The 23,116-nt window shown below is 46.5% G+C and overlaps 1 protein-coding gene across 3 annotated transcripts in view; it reads right to left on the reverse strand.

Annotated features, from left to right (window-relative positions):
- Positions 1-277: 277 nt before the first annotated feature.
- SUFU (SUFU negative regulator of hedgehog signaling) overlaps positions 278-23,116 on the reverse strand; it is an 89,162-nt gene continuing 66,323 nt past the window's right edge. For all 3 annotated transcript variants that reach the window (XM_066323663.1, XM_066323662.1, XM_066323664.1), the window contains 3 exons: positions 22,713-22,851; positions 9,750-9,818; positions 278-6,592 (listed from right to left, as the gene is read on the reverse strand). In XM_066323663.1, the coding sequence (XP_066179760.1) occupies positions 6,503-6,592; positions 9,750-9,818; positions 22,713-22,851 (298 nt within the window). In that variant the 3' untranslated portion in view covers positions 278-6,502. The remainder of the gene's footprint in view (positions 6,593-9,749; positions 9,819-22,712; positions 22,852-23,116) is intronic.

The raw sequence follows: 23,116 nt of genomic DNA on the forward strand, positions 1-23,116 counted from the left end.
CAGGCTGCCTTGACTCAAGGGGTTTTGACAGCAGAGATGCTTATAGAAGATGCTGAACCTAGCAGGTCCTGGGACCAGTCGTTTTGCTGAGTTTTTAGGGGAAAAAAAATCCCTTTCCTTCCCACACTTGTACTCCAGAGGTCTGGGCAAGAGACCCTGCTTCCCTGAGAGCAGGGAAGAAGGTGTCAATGAGGAGAAGGAACTGCCAAAGGAGTCACAGAGCTGAGCAGGAGACAGTTGGTCCCACCATGTTGCCCGCAGAGAAGGACACTGACAATTCTGCAAATACCTTTAATGCACTTAGAATACACGGAAGAAAAAAAAACGTTTAGTGATTCACAAAAATATTACAAAAAGTCACGTGCAGGCGAAACACACCCAGCACTGAAATAACAATGTAAGAATTTACATTAGAAACTAATATAAAATATTTAAAAACCTCTGCTAGTTTAGCTTTCCGTTTGTTTTTTGTCTTTTATAAAAAAAAGGAAGAGGGGAGAGGGAAAGAAAGGCCATCTACAAGGTACTGGTACACCGGCCACAGAAACACAGGCTCCTTCCAGCCCCGCTGGGAGTGTCCTGGGGCTCCTCCATCCACACGACCCCCACGCCTGCAGACCACACACACGAACACACACACACACACACACACACACACACATGGCTGAAGTACTGAAAAATTCATCTCAGGGCTGCAAGGACAACCCCAGCAGTCAGGGTTTGCTGTGGTCCCAGTCACCCATGTGTCCCCTGCCCTGGGAACCTTGCTTTTGCTCCCATTCAGCACATAAAACAAGTAGCTTCCCCAGCAAGAGGCAAAACCTCAGTCTGCTTAAAAAAAGGGAGAAGTTAGTGTGTCCAGCCTGGGCTGGACAAGAGAAGGGTTTTGAAAGAGTAAATTGGGTTTGGAGAATGACCATGGCCAAACTCAGAGTATCAGGACTAAAGGGCTGGATGGGTACAAGGAGCATCCCAGTGTGGGGGCCAGGGCATCCCTACAAGCCCCTAGTGGGATGCTGCCTGCTTCCATGGGGCTGAAATTCCCACTTTGGGGAAAGCCAAAAGCCCAGAGACGCCCAGCCCGTGATCAGTCTCTACCAGGACAACATGGCCACCCAAACCCACCTCCCCTTCCTCAGCCCCTGAGGGTTTTGCATCCCGCTTGGTTCTGTAGGAAGAACAGCACAGGAGCCTCATCACCAGCACCACAGAATCCTCCTGCTTCCATCCTGCTCGGGGCATTGTCAACAAGCTGTGTTTATGTAGGACCTACCGCACACGGTGACAGCTCGGTCCCTCCCACCCTCATCCCTCCTGCACTGGAGAGAGCTGCACTTTTGCTGCAGTTGGGCCCCAGGGAAAGGAACAAAGGAGCCATTTTCATCTCCAGCCTCATTGGGAGTGGAGGGAGAGGGCAAGAGAAAAGAACAGTGTTTGCAAAACACGACAATCGGCAGGAAATTTTCCTCTGGCTTTTGAGGTTGGGTTTTTTTCTCTCTATCTTCCTCTTTTTAAAGAGGGCAGGCATAGCATCAGGACAGTTTAAAACAACCAGGCCCTGGCCAGCCGCGTCTGCCATGTGCAGCCCTTCCTGGCTGACAATCCTCTCCTGCATCGGGACTCCACGAGGCAAACGGTGAACGATGCTGTGGTCTTCCAGCGAGGGAAAGAGATGGGACAGCCCCTTCACAGCAGACTAGAAATGGCATCGGTGAACTTAGGATGATTTTATGTCAGTGACTTTAGGGGTAACAGAACCATGGCAGAAATGAGGTGGTGAGGCACAATACACGACAGGTTCACTGCCTGAGAGACAAGTTGATATGGGACCACATTTAAGACACATTTGCCACCTCAGGCCTATTCTCCATTTGAAATTTTGGACTCATGTCAAACACAAGGGATGGGTTTTTTTAAAAGAAAAGAGAACAAGCAGACACTGCACAACAGAAAATAATGTTATAAAAATAGTAGGTTGAAACAGAGCTTGTTAGGTTGAGAGACTTAAACCCAGCTTTAAAATCTTAAGAGGTGAATCCCATAGGCAAACATGGATTTTGAGATTGCTTTGGATACAGTCTGGCTGCTGTGCAGGCTGGCATTTATCAATAGGGACAGATGCACAGAAAGGAATTCTTGGTTGCTCAACAATTTGCCTTGCAGCTTCACTCACAGGAAGAATTAAGGCACAATGTGTTCCCTCACAGGAAGGCAGTCACCCAGTCCCTGGGAGGCAGAAGGGCTTCCCTGGTGCTGGAACCCCTCCTCACCTGGCTGAGATGGAGCAGGGGCTGAAGCCCAACACTTGATACAGTGGAACCAGAAGATACAGGGCCATGCTCTGGCCTAGAGGAAAACTGGACACACGGGTCTAAGGGTTTCCTCTGGCCTGAAGCTTTTCTCCGCACCTGATGTGATGCTGCCTTGCTCTGGCCAGATACAAGCTGGAAAAGCAGGACACGGACTCTGGATGCCAACCTAGGAGGAGGGAAGAGCCAAGCAATGCTTTCAAGTGGTTTGGGTTTTTAAAAAAGTATTTCTACAGGTCCCAGATGAAAAACAACACAACCCTCACTTCTCCCAAGACCATTTGATGACCTGATGGTGTAATTTCAAAAGCCATCCAAGAGCAACTGAATATTTGAAGTGAAGAGCTTCAGAATATAATTTCAAATCACTGTTGGCAATTCCACATAGAGTAAAACCAAGATACACTGTCCTCAAAGAATTAGACGTAGCAGGCACTACCTATCTAAGCCACTGAAAATATGGTCACAGCAGCTACAAGACTGACTGCTCTGCTCAGATCACACCCTACATACTTTAGTACTGAAATTATACATTCCTTGCCCTGTTTTTAATCAGAAATTGAGTGAGAGAGAGAGTAGCCCTGGCTTTTAAGACTTCTCCTGTTTCAGAATTGCTGTCACATGTTGGATTTTCAAGGCTCTTCAGCTTTCCAAATATCTGAATTGACCTGCATCACCAGATTTCTCCAGGAGAGAGAAATCCTATACTCACTGCTTCTAAACTGCTTTCATTTCCATCCAAGTCACTGTCTTTAGCCAACACAAGCCCCACAGGTTTTGGTTCCACACAAAACCTGCTTCAGGCCTTCTACACAATCTAGAAAAAATCAGTACAAGTGGTCCTACCATCTCAGCAAGTTTGAGCTAGAAAAACACCATCGCATTCATTAATACTGATGACTTCCCTCTTTCAAACTACTTGCTCACTAAAATATAAAGGTTTCTTTTCTGTTTCTTTCACACACAGACATGTCCTCTTGCCCCATGATGAAAATACCTAAACTTCACATCTCATTTACTTGCCAATGAGTAAGCCCTTGGTATGGTTGATGTGAATGTTCACAAACTTGATGTGAATCGTGAGGGGATGTCCTGTGGGTGCCCAGCTTTTCAGGATATTGAAAACTGCAACTTTCTTACTCTTAGATAAGTTGCTGAGAGGCAGTGGCACTACCAGGGAGCTTAAGGGCTGACTTTTACCAGGTTCTCGTAGTTGCTCTAACAATAAGACACAGAATTCTATTTTAGCAATTATTTGTCTAATATTTCCCCCTTACCTAAATAGGAAGATTTCACTTCCTTCCCTTCAAGCCTTCCTCCCTCAATTCTTATCTGGCTACCAGCAAAGATCTGTGAGAAAGTATCTCAGAAATAGAGATTTCTGGCATGCCACCTGTTCATAACTCAAATACACAGAACTATATATAAATACATGACATGGAACAAAAATACACACACACACAAGGATACTGGGTGGATTATCACATGCATTCAGTGTGCTCCCTCTGAAGTCAATGGAAACCCAGCCCAGAGTGTCTGATGAGAGTAAATACGGTGAGGAAAACACTTGCATGAGAAAGGCAGAACTGGAGCACAAGCCAGCTGGGAGGAGGTGCTTTCCTTGCATACAGCACCAGTTCCCTGCCGTGAAGGCTCAAAGGGTTCATAGGGCAGGAGGTCCCGAGCTTTCCAGATGTGTGTCAGAGCCCAGAGTGGGTCTGATGGACTTCTCTCTGCCCCGTGCTGATCTCTGCAGGAATAGCAACAACTGACCTTCCAAATGTCCCTTCTTCTCCAAGATGTGGATTTTAAGCTCCTTTAATGAGAGCTAGCATCTGGAAAAAAGGAAGAGTAGCCAGCATCATGGCAACAGGCCAGCTCTGCTGCGGCGCCCCCAGCAAACTTGTACAAGAGCATCCATGGGCTACTGTTGGATGGCTTTGGGACAAAATTGTAGTTACTGCCCTTGCCTTTTCCCCATTGCCACAATTATCTGTTTGCCTATTATCTTGTGGGACACTTGGGCATGTTGTTTTTGAAGCTGGACTGGTGGGTTTTCATGCCACTTTCTCACCAACACTGACCCTTGCACATACACCTACAGTGCAGAAGGGATGCTTAGTGCTAACCAGGACAATGAAAACTGGCCAAGAGATCCCATGGATGAATGCAGCCTGCCACAGCACAGAAATCACTCTGGCTGGTACATGCAGATATCTGAAAGTTTGTTCTTTCACAGCAGGATTTTAGGATGATCCTCTGAGTTCAGACAAAATGACAAACTCATTTACATGTAAATTGCTTTCATAGCTTTGCAGAAAGGAAGGTTCTGCAGAGCAGTGTTGGACCCTGCATTTGGCCTGCCTTAAATTATAATATAAAAACAATTATAATAATACAAATACTACTTTGTACACAAAGCACGCCCTCCCCTGCAAACCCTGGCATGCTTCAGTAGGTCCTACAGCCCTCTAGTCAATAGTCACCCTCTCTGCATAGAGAGACATTGAGTGACTTGCCTGAGGCCACAGAGGAATTCTGTAGCAAGTCCAAGGAAAGCTTTGTGGCTCCTAGCTCTGCTTCTTGACCAACATTAACCAGCCTCAAATATATGCAGAAAACATCAAAGCTGAATGTGCTGGGAAGAAATTAAATCAGAAAACAAACAGAAAACCAACCCCAGGGTAGTGTGAGGCCTCCTGGACTTTGCTGTTTGATCAGGGGAGTTAAGTGTTAAAAGCTTTTGTTATACTTCTATTAGGATCACACAACAACTGCGCATAAACCACCAGTTATCTTTTAGGCAGAAAGGGGTGGAAGGAAAACTGCACCTCCCCTGACAAGGAGTGAAGAGTTGTCACCAAAAGACAATGAGCAGAGGAAGGCTGGGGAATATGCATCAGAAACAACCTGCAGCAGCAGCAGGGGGTAAAGCCTGCGGTGGTTTGCTGCAGCGTATCCACAGGGCCAGCAGCTGATGCAGAGACACAACCTGGCACTGCAGAGACCGGCTCCTCTGCACACATTTTGCCTCAAGGAGGAAGCCACAGGGATCTAGAGAGAACGTCTTTTCAAACTGGTTTCGATGCTTTACAGTTCAAACCCATCTGAAAGGAGGAAGGTCAGCAACAAGAGCCACCACAGCGAGGCTAGAGGGGAAAATTGAGCTGCGCTAGGGCACAACCCTGCTGGAACAGGGAGAATAGTTGGCTTCACTGAGGCTGAGTCTTCTCTCTGCGTGCAAGGGCAGCAGAGATCTCCACTTCATATGCTTTCAAGCAGCCCCCTGATCCTGCAGAGCTGCTGAAGTTGTCCCTGTAAACAAATGATCCTTTCTAGCTTCTCAAATTCTGTACAATAGCAAGGAAAAAATACTTGACAGTATCTCTTTAAAGATAAACACACTGTAAACAGGAGATCTCCCCCGCCCCGGTAGCTTTCTTCCTCCTGCTTGTGCAAAACCAGAGGTTGCGACCTTCCCTGGGGTTCAGGCACAAGGACAGGATGCATGAGAATAAAGTTGCCTCTGTTTGCAGTGATACCATAGCTAATAGCACCAAGACCAACACTTAAAACATGCCTAATTTGAGGGCAGGGAGGATCTGGATTTGTTTTTCTTGACTGAACTAGAAAGTTCATCTTTAAATCTGTTCAGCTTCAAGCATGTGAGCTTTTGGCCTCCTTTAAACAGGGGAAATACCATTCCGTTTCTAAAAAGAAAAAAAAAATACCACATGGAAGAACAGTTCTGCAGTCAGTAAAAGTTTGGCTAACAAAAGGACTCCAGAGTCACGTAAAGAACATTTAATCCATGGATTATAGGCTCGCACCTGGCAGAAATGTATGTGTAAATACAGGCGTGCAGAGCGTCTACACCCTGGGCTAAGGCAGAGGGGAGTTCTGCAGCTAGGAGAGAAAGGATTCTTACTACTAATTTTCATAGTTAAATATTTCTCACTCGCACTCACACATACGCAGGCTGTTCCCAGAGAGTTCAGCCTTGGGAAGGATAAAGGAAAGGGCTCAGTTCGGTCTGGGCTGGTGCTGAGTAGCTCCTCTTCTGTTTGCAGTGGTTGTGCAGCAAACTCTTTTTATTTGCAGGCAGAGTTTTTACTGCATTAATTATCCTGTGAGTCACTGGGTAATGGACAGTAACTTGGCTCTCCCAGTTGTTAGAATAGTGTAATTCAGCTCTAATGCAGTGGGTTGTCGAACACGGCATCTGGCAAGATGGAAACTTTCAGTTTCTTTTCAGGCCAGCTGTACTCCTTTGGAAGTTTAAACTGTAAGACAGTAAAGAGAACCAGTTAATGCATATCACTGCAATCTGCACAGAAAAAACAGAATTGTTGCAAAGGCAGGCAGCCCCATGTTATTATTATTTTTTAAAACAAGAGGCCACTAAGAAAACATTTCCCCATCAGTGTGTTTTGGACAGCAGTGGACATTAGATAATGTGGCCTGTCTCAGCTGCCAAAGTAAAGTTCTGAGCTTTCAGCCCAAGTGCTGTTTATTTCATCAGATGAATTTTGGAGGGTTTCTGCCCCCATTACCATTTTCACTTCCCACCCTCTCAGATCTGCAGCAGAATTGTCTTCTCTCTTATCTAACCATGTGCCTCTCTCACCCAGCCCAGCACCTGGAGCCCGCATCTGCTTTAAAGGGAGTCTTAGGGCAACTTTCAAATCCCTGCTCCTTCAGGGTGGAATGGAGGTGAGCCATCAGAGCTCTGCTGGGTGACAGGCAAACTGTGCTCCTCTGGCTGGGGAGAACTAATGTGCCTGCACAGCATTCCTGCTCCAGTCCTTCCCACCTCTGGCACAAAGGCCTCACAGAGCTGTACAATGCCTTGTGCTCACACAGGCACTCGGCTGCTCAGGCTGTTTTGCAAACATTTGTTGAAGCACACAGAAGAGATTTTTTTGCCCCAGTCTGGTTTACACAGTACTGTCTGTGGCCAATGTTTCCCAAGCAAGGCAAGTCGACTGGTCCCATCCTGATGCCCTTCCTTAGGCTAGGAAGTCACGCCCCCATCAACCCAAACACAACCATGCAGGGAGAGAGCTGCAAGGAGCCTTACCACCAACCCTTCTCACAACCACATGACCAGTGCCCAAGCATTCAAACAGGTCTCTCAAACACAGCTCTGGGGTGGGGGTGAAGGTGTGGGGTGGAATCTCTTAGGCAACAAATCTGCCCCATCCACAGCTGAATGACAAACAGTTCTGCATAGGCATTTCATGCAATCTTAGTGGTCAACCTGAGGACCCAAAACACATGGGGCAATAGCTCTGGAAGCCTGTTTGCAGGCTCATTTTGTTTTTAAAACTGTACTGCACCCAGTGTAGCACTGCTTTGCCCTGTGATACTCCCTGACACCCTGATGGGACTCCCAGGGAGGAATCTCATGGGGACCCAACACCACCAGTGACAATCTGCCCTAGAGGTGGCTAATTCAGAATGGTTATGGATACAGTGGTCCTCTCCTAGGACAGTCCTCAGAACCAGGCCAGCAGCACTGTAGGCTTCCCAGGGGCTGTTTGAATAAGAGAGCTGGTACAAGGGGACAGCGACCTGGAAATCATCAGTCTTTATCCAATTACTTGTCTTTCTTCCTGTAAGCACCTTGTTTGTGATGGACATCAACACAGGCTCAGTGTGAGGCTAAATCAGATCCCCTCCAGCTGCCTGCTCCACAGCAAGGGTGTCTCTAACATGAATTTGCTCCTGACCTTGCTGCTTTTGCAGCTGCCCATGAGGGTAACCTGCAGTTGGTATCTATTGACCTTGGTGTGCTGGTGGTTCATGGTCTGATCCATGACCTGGGGGCACAGCAGGAGGATTCTCCAGGATAGAGGCTACCACAACCTCCTGTTCATTATCCTCTAGGAAACAAACAGCTCAAGTCCCATTTAAGTGTTTTTTTTTTATAAACTCAAGCCCTGCCTATAGCTTGCACCATGTAATCTACTGGCTCTGCACAGCCCAGGGAATTCTAAGTCGCTGTCTAGGACATGTGAAAAACAGGCTAAAGATACTCAGACAGATTATTTCACTTAATTTCACTTAACACAGGTGGCTCTTTATGCAGCAAAGATTCCTCACAGTGCTTCATTCTACCACATGAACATCATCAGTAACAGTCAGGGCTGCTAAGGAATGCTTTCAGTTGGCCCAACCCAGATCCTGCAAGTTACAAATCCTTGGAGGAATCTGGATGCTGAAAGGTCACATTTCATCTCAAGTATTTTCCTTTTTATAAACAGCAGTGGTTCCAAAGCAATCCTCTTGGAGAAGTCATCCTTTGCATTTGTTTGTTTTTCACTTTTTAATTCAGCAAAGTCACAGTGAGTGGGAACCAAATACCTCGTCCCTGTGCCAGGAGCCGCCATGCTCTTTGCCTCAACGGGCAGCAAAGGAACATGAGCTGTACAAAGCCTTCACTGAAGGGCCTTCAATCCAAAGTGCTCCTGGGCTTCCATGTCACTAGCAAAAATGAGCTTTGGATTAGGTTTAACTGGATAAAAGCTGGCCTGAAAGTCACTGCACAGCCAGCAGCGTGCTCCCCTCACTCACACAGTGAAGAACACCCTGGCATTAAGTCAACTCTGGATTAAACAATTAGAGCCCTGAGATTTTCCTGGGGGGAGGGGAACAGAGCAAGGGATGGGAGGGCTGCTCTACTAGCCAAGGAAAGTTTCTTTAGAGTCTGCAGGGAGCTGTAAAAAATGGGATTAAAAATATTACATGTCATTTCTGCCACTGATCTTTGAAGTCAAGCAGAATATTTATATGGCATGCATGGGAGACGGGGTGTTAAATGTTCCCCAGGAAGAGACCACATGGCAGTGGGAAGTTTAGTACCAGCTTTTATAAAGCCCCCCTGGCTGTTGCTGTAATGCTTCCAGACTGGTGATGGTCCTTCACACACCATGCAGGGCCAGCAGGTGAAGGCCAAGTAGCAGATGTGAAACAGCCCTGCCTGCTTACCAAACCCACTAAAGGAGGTCCATACAACAGATTATTCAAAAGTAAATGTGCTGCCACCATTTTCAGCCTTTCTGAAAGCAGGGAAGGTGATGTGCTAGGAGCTGCTAGTGCGACCAGTATCTATGTACGGCATGGAGGAAACCCTGCCACCTGGCCCAGGGGCTGCACTGCTTTCATTTGGTGTGTTCAGATACCATGCTGCAAAAGATTCTGGTGGAAATCAAAACGCAGAGTCTCCCTTAATACCTATCCCTATCTTGTATTTCTTGCAATCCCTTCTCTCAGTGCCTCGGTGGTTCACAGCAGATGTGAAGGCTCAGCATGGCCTCAAGTCTATGGATGGGGCAGGGCTGCAGCCTGCAGGCTGAGGGGAGGATCAAAGACAAGCTGCAGGATGGGCTGAGCTCTCTGGAACAGTACATGGAAGATACAGGAATGATGCAGCCTTACTTCCTCTGGAGAATTCAGGTCTTCTAAATCTTCCAGCATTCTCTCTACGAACTCTTCAGTCAATAGGATCTGCAAAGGAAACAGAGTATTTTACACCTTTACACTCTTAGTTTTAGTTAACTGAAGGAACACCATGATTTCTGCGCAGAGCTAACAGTACCAACTGACTCCTTCTCCTATGTCCTCTACCGCAATACAAAGGTTTGAGGGCAAAGAGCTCCTAACTTTGTCTTCCACCCCAAATACCGAAAAAATGTTGAAATTATACAGCAATCTTTTCTGACCCTCAACTATCTCCCTCGGTCTAAAATTAGAGGCTCAGCTTTAGACAGAAAGAGTGGGGAAGGAGGAAAGAGGGTCAAGATAACAACTGCTGGAGAGACAGTGGGAGACAGCCACTTTCATCTGGTCCACTGAAGTCAAGCTCACAGTTTAATAAGGAAACAGCAGCATAGGAAGAGCCAGAGACCCATACAGAGCTGGTGCTCTGGGCATGGGGAAGGGCCTGACCCCAGTACAGCCCATTATTCACATGAACCAGATGCTGGGTATGGGAAGTGCTCCCAGAGGTGCCCACGCGAGGCACCCCCATGTTGTGATGGCACATGCCCATCCTGCATGCCTGTGCTGGGAAAGCTTTTGGCTTAGCTCAGAGGCAGGCTGGCAAAGCCTGAAGCAGTCCAAGAAAACAGCTGCTGTCAAGTCAAAAGTCCTGGATGAGGACCACAACCCCAGCTCTGTGGAGTACCCCAAGTCACAGAAACCAGAGACATCACGGGGGAAATCAGCCCCAGGAATTCAAGAGGAGGAACTCCCACCCTCTTTAAAAAAATATGTGATAGGCAAAAGCAAACACATCCTGCCCTCTTCACAACAGCCGCAAAGGCCAGAGCTGCAGGCAGGACAGCTGGCTTGGCACAGGAGCAGAGACGGCAGTGCAGGACCAGGCAAACATCCCCACGCAGTGAGGGGGCCTTGGAACAGCATTCCTGGGAGTTAGGTTGCAACAGTATCCAGTGGATTATTATTCCCCTTTTAGCCTACAGGTTTGTTTCTTTCCCCTTGCTCCTCCTTTCCTTCCTCTGGTCCACCCTTTCTTCTAGTCTGGCATTACTTTCCGTCCAGAAGAGCCCACCATTCCCATGCCCCCTTTCTTCCCTTCTTCCTGTTCTTCCCAGCCATAAGCCCTGTGCTCCAGAGAAGGGACTGTTTTAGCACCGCTCTCCACCTCACATCTGGAAGAGGGGCAGCCGGGCTGTCCCACTGCCCTGCAGGAAGCCTACCTTCCATGCCCACTGGCTGCTTAGGGCCAGTAACACCAGGGGAGAGCAAGTGAGTGCCAGGATGCCAAGGGCAAGTAGAAGCCTTTGGGCTCCATTTTGGAAACACATAAGCAGGACTATTGGACAGAAAGAGAAAAGGAAGACTCTGGTCTCCCTTTCTTCTTTTGTTGGGCAAGATAAGAGATCAAAAAACCACCAAATCCAAGGTGTCTGCTGTCCCCTCCCCTCAACACTGCCACACTGCTGCCACTACATACAGATTTCCTGGGGGATGACAGAACCACAATTTCCCCTCTCCACTACATTCCCCTCTTCACTTAGCTTCAACCTGCAGCAGGCAGAGTGTATGACCAAGCTGCTCAGCATGAATGCAGGCACCTTTATCAGACCTTTCTGATCATACCTCGAGCCTGAAAAAAACACTGCTTCAGGTTGGAGCCAGCAGCTTGCTGCTTTGGACAGGACTCTGCAACCTGGCACCACTCTGCAGGCTGGCAAGCAGAGGAACATTGCACTGAAACACACAGTGCCACTGCAAACTGCTGCAGTCTCCTTGCAGGGCCCTGCAACTCTTCTGCCTGTTGAACTGGAGACACTCATTTGCTGACTGTTTGCAGGAGGAGGGAAAAGTCTGTCCCTGTTGGAGGCAGGAGGGCAACCTGATCACTCAGCTCAGGAGGAAGGGCTGGGTGGGGAGCTGGGGCTCTGCACCGAGCGGATCACTTTCTGCGGAGGTGCAGTCTGCAGTGGGGTGAGGGAATGAAAACAATTTGGCAGACATCAAAATCTACAGAACAGCCGGAAAAAGGAGGAGGAATTGGTATTCACAGCAATCAGGCCAGGAGGAAATGAATATTCAGCCATCCACGGATGAACAAAAATGCCAGAGGTTGGGATGGGTGAGAGAGCAGGAATGAGGAGCTGCAGCTTTGGCAGGGACACTAGAAGACAAGCGCAGCAGGAAGACCCCTGGGCGCTCCCAAGGTGCCACAGGCAGGAGAGAAATGGGAGCCACGTGTGCAAGGCAGCCAGCTGCTCTGAGGCTGTAGGAAAACAAGACAGGGTATGCAGAGGTAAACAGCAAAGGGTGGAGAGAATGAAGGAGAGGATAGGTCAGGTCTTGGCTAGGGACAAACCTACACGGAGCACTGTGTCTAGCACTGAAACTGGGGTGTGATGCCTTAAGATGGCTGAGCCCCTTTACAGCTCACTGCCCTCTCTCAGTGAATTTTGATAATCCAGCTGAAAAAAAGCACAAATTCCACTGAGCTACTGAGCTAAACTGGCTCCCTGAAAGGTCTGACAAGTGGAGCCGAGATGACAGCTCCAGCTGTATTTTGGGGCTCAAAGCAATGGCAGCCTGCTCATGCAGCACGTGAGGAAAGATCACAGTGCCTTCTGCAAGCCCTGCATGGACAGTTAACTTTGGTGGAGGGCAGGAATCACAGGCTGCAATGACAAACTTCTGCAGTGACATTCACACATACAGTGTGTGTCTCAGAGCCTGTCCTTAACAGTCCAAGTCAGAAAAAAACCCCACCCCAAATCCTACTACCCCACACTGCTGGGGAGATCTGCCTTCCTTACTAGCGAAGAAGAGAGACTCCAAAGTGCAGGTGTAACAAGCAGCCACATCCCACAGCACAGGAAACTGGCACTCTTGAGGCTCTCCTGAGCAGGCAGGGGGAAGGCATGTGCCAGCAGGACACCAACTTCTTAAGAGGGCTTGGAAGTAAGAAGTATTGTCATCCTGGATTCGCGTCTAGACAAGACTTCTCCTATTAGGAGTAGCCCAATCAAAACGGCCCAAGAGCATTAATGCCTGTACTCACACATAGATCAGGCTGCCATCCCCACCTGCAATCAGCTAAACCACCTTCGTGCTGGTGAGTGAGTCTTACGGAGAAGGCTGAAAATAAATCCAATCCTATCTCAGCGCCCCTGACTCACAATATTTCACATTTCCAGTTCTTGTAGCATGCCTGCTCCTGCACAGTATGATACCCCATTACATTAACACACACACATTGTATGTGCATGATATTAAAGGTGACATTCCCAGCAAATAAACATGACAGACTGCCATTGCTCTAGGCACCTAATTTAATTTCCTCTGGGATTTAAACCTTAGAAGCTCAAATTAAACAAATAGGCCTCACTCACTTTATACTTCAGAACTGAATCTGAGTTTTCCTCTGATGCTGTTGACTGATCTTATCAACAGGACACTACACAGAGATCACAATGATGAAGCAGCTTATTTCCTTCCCAAAGGAAAACAGAGCCCCACTGTTGTGCTGCAGCCATGGGAAAAGCCGACACAATCTGGAGGGCAAATGAAGCCATGCCATGTGCACTGAACAAGCCTCTTCTCCCATGAAATCTCTCGGCTGGTGCTAAGGAAGCAAAGGAGCAGTCCTGAGCAGGTGTCCTGGGTGCCACAGCAGCTCAGTGCTCGCAGCACTGTGTTTTCACAGCCCTGTGCAAACACTCAGCCTGTCTAAGCTGGTCACAGGGTGCAGCACAGCCTATGCAATGGCTGTTTGCAGTATGAACAGTGAATAGCCCTGCCAGCCAGCTGTGGGTATCTGAAACAACTCTTTGGGTGCTGCACAGTCCTGCTCGCACCAGGATCTCCCTGACCTAGAGAGGCCTGGACACGTGCTAAACCATTGCCAGCAGATCTGGATTCCATTTGCTCTGTGTTTTGTGGCACTGAGTCATGCTACAGATGCTCAGAAGATGACGACTAGCCAGAAGATAAGTCCCTGTTTTCTATCACAGGGATCTACCACAAAACTGAGGTACAAAGTTTGGGTTCTCACCACTTCACTAACAGCTGCAAGTGTCCAGACACGTTCAGAACACGAGGCTAGGCTGTCTCATTCAGGTGGATGTGCTCAGGGAACACATTCTGTCTCCCTCTCGTGGCAAGTCTCACCTGAGCTTGCTGAAATTTACTTCTTATCCACAGGGCTCACCTATGGGTCACCTGAAGGAGTTTGTGTTGAAGCTTTCTGTGTTGAAGCTTTCAGACACACATCTGGCTGAGAAATCTGTTTCACTACTTGTTACAGGTACTCAGCTGCAGGCATATGAAAACGGATGAAATCTAAAAGTGTACACAAGATACAGAGCTCCAGATGAGTTTGGCTGACTTTGAAAGCAGCTGGTACTTAGTAAAACATTAAAGACTTTATAGTCAGCTTACAGGTACCACCCCACAGTTAACACCCCATCTCTCACTACAGGGGTAAGGGATTCAAATTCTCAGCTCAGGAAAGGCTACTGGGGACAGAGGTCACACCAACATTGAATGCCTGGCACAGCTGGCAAGACTTTGATCAAGGAAGACTCTCAGAGGCTGAGCTAGGAATCAAGCTGCACCTCTGCCCAACTTAACAAAACCTGCTTTGCCCAGGGCAAGACACAAGCAAATGGCCTAGCTACACTGAAGCAGAGGCTTTCACTGATAATACTCAATTTTCTTGCTTACCTAGGGAAAAAACCAAACAATCACACACTTTGCCCTAGTGCTCTGTTTGCATAAAACACTGCAAGTTGCTTTTCTAGCAGGTTTGTCAAAGAAAGGAAACCATGTTTTATTAGTTCTGGACTTAGTACAGAGCTGGCCTGTATGTCCAGCCAGAGACGGTGAGGACACATCGCAATAAACCTCTATGTACACCACACCAACCCTTGTAAGAAACTGTTCATGTATTGGGTGCTATACCTGGAAGAGGTGGAACAGTTGTCGCCTAAGTCAAATCATCTGTTACATCGGCAAATATCCAGCAACTTTTAGGAGTCCTTTGCCCTGAAAATGTTTCAGCTTAATTCTTGTTGTTAGCACAGCAGAAAGTTAAGTTAAAGTGTTCAGCCCTCCCCACTGAAATTTCCACCAATAAAATCCCCTGATGGCCATGTGTGGTGCCACAGGCACTCTCCAGCCCACCTCTCTGCTCTCTCCTTGACTTGGCCTTCTTTGAGTTGCTTTGCTCATGCTGCAACCGATTCAGGGCAGAGGCCTTGTCACATCATTGTTCTGTCAGCCCAGCCCTGACACTGTCTGAAAAGGCCACCTTGCTGCTTGAATCCATCACAGCTCTCACCACAGCCTCAAAGGTACCAGTATTGCAACAAACACCTCTGATGGGAAAACCTACTGCTGCTCTTCCAGGAGATTCACAACCCCTCCTTGTAAAAGAGAAACATCCAGTCACAGATGCCTCAGGGACCCTATTGCTTCACACCATGATGTTACAATCCCAGAAGAGGAAGTATAGGATGACACTGAAAGATTTTGACCTTGTGGGATCTTTTCATGACATTCTCAGCCACAAGGCTGATCCCAAGGACCTGAGCTCCTTAGAGCTCAGACTGATGAGATCTATCATGCAGACAAGGCTTCTTTGATTCAATACATAAAATTTGGCTCAGCTGGGGAAAGGGCTGGCAAGGGGAGCCAAGACAACAGGCAAATCCAATTCTTTCAGAGAGAAAAAGCGAAGGAAGAACAAGCATTTCAAGGAATGCACTAAGTGGGTGGAAGAAAACCTACACAAAGTAGCCAAAATGTAGTTTGAGTGGCAAGGGAGGGGTATTAGGTGGCAGGATAGACAGTCAGATTAAGAAGGATGAAAGAACCTGACTCATCCAAAACTAGCCTGGACAATGTACTAGAGAACATGCTGCAGGAGAGTTGACATTGGGAGGATTATCATGTTCTAACGGTGCATTTCTACTCCAGACTAAGTGTCTCCCAGTGTCTCATTCAGCTGTGAGGGAGAAGAACATAACGGGATAATGCAGTAAGATTTTGGGGAGTGTTTGGGGCACACAATAAACTTACTGGAAAACTGCTAGCTTAGTTTTCTAAGAGCTGGTCAAGAATTTGGGAGAAGCCACTCAAAAGATTCTGAAAAATAATTTCATGAGTAGACACATAAAACTGCTTTGGAGAAGAGCAGGCTGCAGTTGTACACAACTCAAACCAGCTTGTGGGTGTTGTCCTTAAACTCACCACGCTAGAACTAACACATCTATTCAAGTGTGGGGAGACCAAAAATCAATCCTAGGTCTTCAAGAGAGGACATGACCCATAGCTACCACTTACAAGTGAGCATCTTGAGCATCAGAGTACTCTTTCAAATGTTGCTTTGAACCTCTGTTGCTGCCATTATGCCAATGTGCATAAATGATTTAACATGTGGTCTAGCAGAGAGAAGAACCAGATGTGCTCATTTCCAGGGGAATGTCCTGAGTCTACCGGAACAAAGTCATTCTCTTGTGCACTCTGTCTCTGTGACTAATTCAGTGTTTTATATGATGTGGAACAACTCCAATTGGAAGAGCTGAGGAAGAACCAAAATACCCTATAGTTGTGGTGCCCATAAAGCAAAGAAGTAGAAATAGAGGTTCAAATTAAAGGAAAGAAATAAAGTATGAGTTTCTCATATCCTAGGCGAGAATTGTATCCCTTAAATATTGATGAGAGAAAGCTAATTTCTAACACCTCCAACCCTATTCTGCAAAACTAGATGTTTTTTCTGCTTTTATTGAAGAAAACTTTCTTATTTCTGGTTTCATTCAACATAAAAGGCTTTTATTTCAGCTTTTGGTCTCTTTAAGGCTTTTGTTTCAGCAGGAAAAACTGAAAATATTTAAAGATTGGGCTCAGTCTGATCTTCTTTCCCAGATTTTTCACTTAGGTTGCCAAACCAAAAGAATGGATCATCCCCCATGACCCTGCTCACAGTAATCCCCCCCTCTGCTGTGACTGCCAGCATAGATAGCACATGTTGATAGCTCCTGCATGCTGGATGTTTCCCACAGCTTCCATGCACCTATCCTGCCTACAGGCACATTTAACATTTTCTATGAAAGGTTTGACCTTGCTGTCCTAAGCCTCAACTAATTTTTCCATGCTGGATGCCTTGTTTTTCATTTTTTAAAAGGTTTTTAGGGAAAAAGGAATCAAGAGAGGTATTTTGGAAAAAGTGTATTTTGACACTACTAGCAAATTCATGTGATAATTTTGTTGGCATGAGAACCACCCCTTACAAAGAAGGTGATAAAGATTAGCAAATGAATGCTCTAGAGGACAAGGAAAAGTCTTTCTCCTGATTATGAAAATGCTTTGCTAAGTTAGAAGTCTCTGAAAGTACTGCTTGCCTATAGCCTTTATGAGAAATTAAGAGTCCTTCATTGAGCACATCCCAGCCCAAGGCAGCTCTGCCCCAAAACAGAGCAGAGGTAGCTAAGGATTCATTTTTCCTCTGATCATTCCTCTGAGAGGTGAGGGATTGCTATGTCACCAGGCACATCAGGACTAATGGCAGGGAAACTTTCCAGCACTCTCTGTGTTCCTGCTGGAAGTCAGACCATGTGGAGGAGGAGGAGAAGGAATTTTCCAACTTGAATGAAGAGGGAGGAGAGGAAAGCAGAGACGGGCCAGGATGGGGGGAAGACGGAGACGCAGAAAAACAGGATGAAGGGCACATCAGATGCCAAAGCTGGGGACAACAAAGGGCAAAGAGACTGGAGAACTCCATTTTCACAGCCTTAAAATCCACATTCTGTCAGATGGACATTGGGAACCTACTGGCATGGCAGGCAATCAAAAAGGTCCCCCAGCAGTGCCTGGTGCCGGAGAATAACACCCCACCGCTGCTGCGAGCTCTTCAGCTCACACAGAGACTCATATTGTGCTGAGAATCAGGGGGTGCCAAGTGCCAATGATCCACAGCCTTCTACCTGCATAAGGATTAGTCCCAAACTGGAAAAAAACCCCTCTGCACTCAGAGATGAGTGACGCTGGGCATACAAAACTTTGGAAATTGCTGCACAGAAACTATGCTGCACTAATTTGGCCCCAGCACATGCCTGCCTCACAACAAATGTGTAATCACAGGATCACCTGCAGGTTTTCTCCAGCAAGACCTCTGCTCTGTTCAGTCCTCAGGACGGTTCTGCCCACTGAATGCAGCATTAGTAATTTCTTTTCATTATCATTCAACTTGCTTCCCCATTCTCTCCTACTCTCTTCCCCTTTATTTAGCATGCTCCATTCAACTACTGCCAGCACAGATAACACTGGAAGTACCTAATCTTATTGTCCACCACTCTCTCAATCTCTGACGTGCTTGGCCTCACATTTCTGCAAGGCAGGGAAGTGCTCCCCTCCATATAGCAGATGGGGGATGGAGGCTCAAGGAAGTAGAGACTTAAAAGTCACAGAGAAAACCTGCAGGAGAGCAGGAAGCTGAACATGGGTCTCTGACCACAGCACCCAGGCCGAACCCCTGCCCTACATAAATCCTTTCTTTCTCCTGACCCGCAAGAATAAATTTTAATCTCTTCCTGAAATTGTTTCTGGTGTTCATCTGTGGGGCTGGAATGCCTGGCAAGCACTGAATCCATTACAGTCTTCGCAGGATGACCGGAAGAGTGCTCTTCTGAACAGACATAGGAAAATGAATGAAGAAAAAGTTGAATCTGAATGTCTACTTCTTGTGAATGCCCATCTCAAGACTTGCAGATCCTTGTTTTCCAGTCCACTTAGTCCTGTGGAGCACAGAGGTATGCACAAGGGAATTCCTCCTGACCTCCTCTTGTTGCTGGGAACAAAGATCAGAGTTCAGGTCTTGAGCTGGGCATCCAGGAAATGAATAAAGTCACTTGCCAGGTGAGAACATTTTTGTTTAAGACTCTGGAATAGCACTGAGAAAGAAAAGTGTAGTAGACACAGAAACAGGACTCAATTCTCCAGGGCAACATTTAAGAGACTTCATTGTAAGACTACTGTGATTTTTTCTGCAATTACCTGCCTCGTTCATTACACACTTTCCAATTTTAACAAATAAACAAAGTGGAAGTCCTATAGGCAAGTGTCTACTTTACCTCATGCTCCTGATTCATCTCCCAAATACACTGCATCTCTGTGCAGTGAATGAGGCAAGCACACTGTTAAAAATATGTATGATTCTTCAATTAGATATTGCATTGAAATACACATGTGTAACAGGGGCAAGGCTAAAGTGCAGAGATATTTCTTACATTCTGTAAATTTTACAGCTAATGAGGACTCTTTAACTATAGGTTTGTTTTTGCTGCACTGTATTGGCTTGTATGTCAGAATCTGCAGCAGTATCTGATGCGTAATATGTACACTGCACATAACCACACACTTGAATGTCATCTTCTTGCCTAGAACAATGACTGCCTAAAGCAGCAGGAGCAGAAATTATCTAAAGGTAGAGTTAAACAAACCTCCTTCTCCCCTCTGGGGAGAGTAAGCAGTCCAGGTGAGCAAGGCAGGAGGGGAGAACAGCCTGCTTTGTGCTAGACGGGCAGAGAGCTCCACATAAAAGCAGGAGAGCTTTGCAGAAGCATGTCCTGACTCCCATCACTGGAGACTTAATGATGGTAATTCCCAAAGGATGATGCATGCTGACAGGCTTTGACACAAACTACCCCAGGATAATATTAATATGTATTAAAGGCTCAGGCAACTTTATTGGGACAGGCTTGATCAGTAACACATTTCAACAGAGCGTCTCTATCATGTGTTGGAACAAAAGTAAGGGAGGGGGAGAGAACACACGCACAACCTCACCTTGCTTTGGGAATGTTTTAGAGACAAACAAGGTCAATCTGTGATGAATTGCACACTTGGCACAGCTCAGACGTTGGAGCAAGAACCTTGGACGCTCCACCACAAATACGAATGTCACTGTGGGGCAGTGTTGGAGTCTGTCTGCATGATCAGCATCCTTAACTCTCCAACATAGGGCCAGACACCTTCTGCAAAGCCTTTCCTTGTGCATGTGGAACCTCTACCCCTTGGAAAGCAGAGGAGAGGTGCTTAGGAGGCAATATAGGGGCTCTGCAGTCACAGCACTGGGGGAAGAGGGAGTGGAAGAAAGAGCCACAAAAGCCTTTGATCATGTGTGATGCTAATTCAAGTGTTACACATCAGAGACTTTGCCACAGTAACTAGCATATAAACAGGAGTCTAGTGTTAACAAGGAGGACTTCTTGAATATGTTTGTACATTTCTGAGTTAAAGCAATTTCCCTATTCAACAATACATGACACAGTGGAAGGAGTTCAGAAATAAACCAGCCTAACATGCTTAGACCTTTAATAGAATTTAGCTTCTTAGAACTAATTAAATGTTACTTAAATGAAAAAAAAAATTCCAAGTACTTGGGAAAGGTGCCAATTTGACAGCTCTGGAGAATGAAATAATCTAATCATCCCCAGAGCATGGGCAGCAGCAGGACAGGCTTCCCCTACTAACATGCCTCAAATGTGACCTGGAAAGACTGTTGATAGAAATGGGGCGTACAATCTCTGTGGTCTAATGACTCCTTACTTTTTCTGCTGAGACTGCTAAAACGGTCCCTGCTGAGTACCAGCTGTGGTGGTGATACGGTCACCTGTCTGGTTGGAATGGTGCTGGGACCTGCCAAACTCCTGTCACCCGCTAACCCTCCACCAGAGCCTAGTGACTCTCAGCTCCTTGCTCAGCCCGGGCAGCGGGGGCTGATAGACAGCAGCTCTCTGGCCTGGCCCACCTTGGACACGCTCCACTCCAGCCCACAAGATGTAAACAGGAGGTACTGTGTTTAGTCTGCAGGTTAGGGCTCTCACTGCACCAAAGCTTAGACTCGGGAGAAGTCAGTCTCTGGCTGTTGCAGACTTGAGGCATGGATTTTTCAGGCTCTTACTTCTACTCTAAGATAAAGTCCTCAGGAGGAAAAGCCTGCCATGTCTCCTCCACAGTTCCTCCATTTACTTGTCTTTGCAAAATGCCCCTGCTTTTCAGTAATGTGCTTTCAGCCACCAGTTCTCCTTGGAGCTTCTTGCTGTGCCTGGGGTCCCAAGCAAGGGAGGAGGAAAATCCTCTCTGGGCCTTACTGTGAAAACTTAGCAGGCCTTGCCAACTCAGCCAGCCCAGGCTGCAATGGAATAAACCAAACACAGCTCATGTCCATGGAAATTTTATGCTCCACAACTTCTTTTACTTCTGAAGCAAAGCCACATGGACCTCCCCCTCCCCTGCTCCATACACCACAAGGAATGGCTGAGCACAGATCAAGTCCTCCACTGCACACTAAGCCAAGAGTCTCAGACACTCCCACATCTCACAACCGGGTGCTACTCCTGTTGTCTCAGGCTGCTTTTAGCCTCCTTTCCTCCCCCTTCAGCCTGTCTTCCTTTGTACTCAGCACAGGACAGGGCAGGGGCCAACAGTAGAGCTGGTTATGTCAGACAGAAGATCCAATACATTGGCCTTGTGTAGGAGACAAGTGAGGGAACTTGCTTCTCCCTACCATCTGAGCCAGCAATTCTTCATCTTTCCATCCCACCTACTCCAAAAATCTTACACATTTTCAGCACCAAAATAAGAGGCATGAAAACAGCCAGGTTCATAGGGGTTAACATATCTGAATGGTGACATAATTATTGCCATTCTTCAATGTTTAGAGGTTACTTGACCACTCTACACATCAATATATTTTGAGAAGTGATGTAAATGCAAACAAACACTCATGTTTGGAGTTAACACAGTCACAAGATCCTGTGTATCATATGTTAGCAAGCACAGGAACCAACAGCAAATGACCCACCCTTAAACCTGACTCTTTGCTGTTAATCATTACAGGAACATTGCACTTTCCAGTCAGAACAATCAAAGCATGCAGGCTCTTTGAAAATCCCTACACAAGATGGTTCTGGCCTAGATCGGCTCTTTTACAAGACATACAGATTCCAAAGTGTGATGTCCTTCAGACATATGAATACAGGCTGCAGGATACCTTGAAAACAAGTCATTGGAAGGCTAACTGCAACACTACAATACTGAAACGACCCCCTGCCTTCAAAAAAGAAGGGAAAGCAGGAATACCACAGTTACAGTGCAGGCAGAGACGTAAGAGACACACCGTCCCTCAGAAATGGGCTTTTCTGCATTAACACATTCCCTCAAGATTTTTTTTTTTCACAATATGCTTATAACCATAAAGAAATTCAAGGGTAGAACAGTGCCACACTGTCAGATCATTAGTGCATCATGCTCTAGGGCTGACCCTCAACTCCAAGCAGATGGGGATTTTCCAGGGAAGATCTGTGACACCAAAAACATGTGGGTACAAAAATGTGTGGGTGTGTCAAAGAATCAATAGAAAAGAGCTAAAACTGAAAGGCACTGCTCTCTGTGCTGCTCTCTCATTAGGGATGATGTCAAACTGAGATGTTGGCTCTGCAGGATCACAGTCCCACAGCTTTGTAGCTCTTCTGCCCTGGCTCCATTCTTGTTTAGGTCATTCCACTCTGCCTCCCCAAATTCCTTAATTCCTTTCTGGAAGAAATCAAGAATAAATACATCCTGTAAAGTGTTCACCGACTTCAGGAAATGGATACTACTGTATTCACAGATGATTTCTGAATTTTCCGGTCAATTATCATTTTGAGTTCCACTAATACAACTAGCAACATTTCACCATTTTTTTTGAGGCCATGATTACTGAAAATATTGTGCAAGAGCTTTGAGAGATGTTGCAGCAGAAAATACAGGTTTGTTACACTTTTAAACAACATAAGCCCATAGCAAGATAATTTTTAGGTCTCAGTAAAGGAGGAAAGGGGAAAAACAGGAGGCAGGCTTTCTCACTTGTAACCAAGGTCCGTGGGCTGCATAGGGGTGCTCCTCTGTAGCAAAGGCTCCTTCTACTCCTGTTGATACAAATGTGATTGCTGTATCTCCTGTAATACTTTTATAGGTAAAGTGCCGTCCATGTAAGAGCCTTCCCCTGGGGAATGAAACACATGTGCATGAGTTGAGAGGGCATGCACAGCATTCAACACAACAATGGAGATACATCATTATTGTTTCTGCCATCAGCATGGGACACTATTTTGAAGATAGCAAATATTTATTTTTCAGCAATATAAGAATGATTTGCTCTAAAAAGCAGGTGATAAGCCTCCTTCTGAGGCAGGGAGCTACCCTTCAGCTTCCCCCTTAATCTCAGGACCTTGTTACAGAGCTAGAATACATCTAAATCCCTTGCCATG

Source organism: Sylvia atricapilla, chromosome 8 (assembly GCF_009819655.1).
Source record: "Sylvia atricapilla isolate bSylAtr1 chromosome 8, bSylAtr1.pri, whole genome shotgun sequence".
Lineage (NCBI taxonomy): Eukaryota > Metazoa > Chordata > Aves > Passeriformes > Sylviidae > Sylvia > Sylvia atricapilla.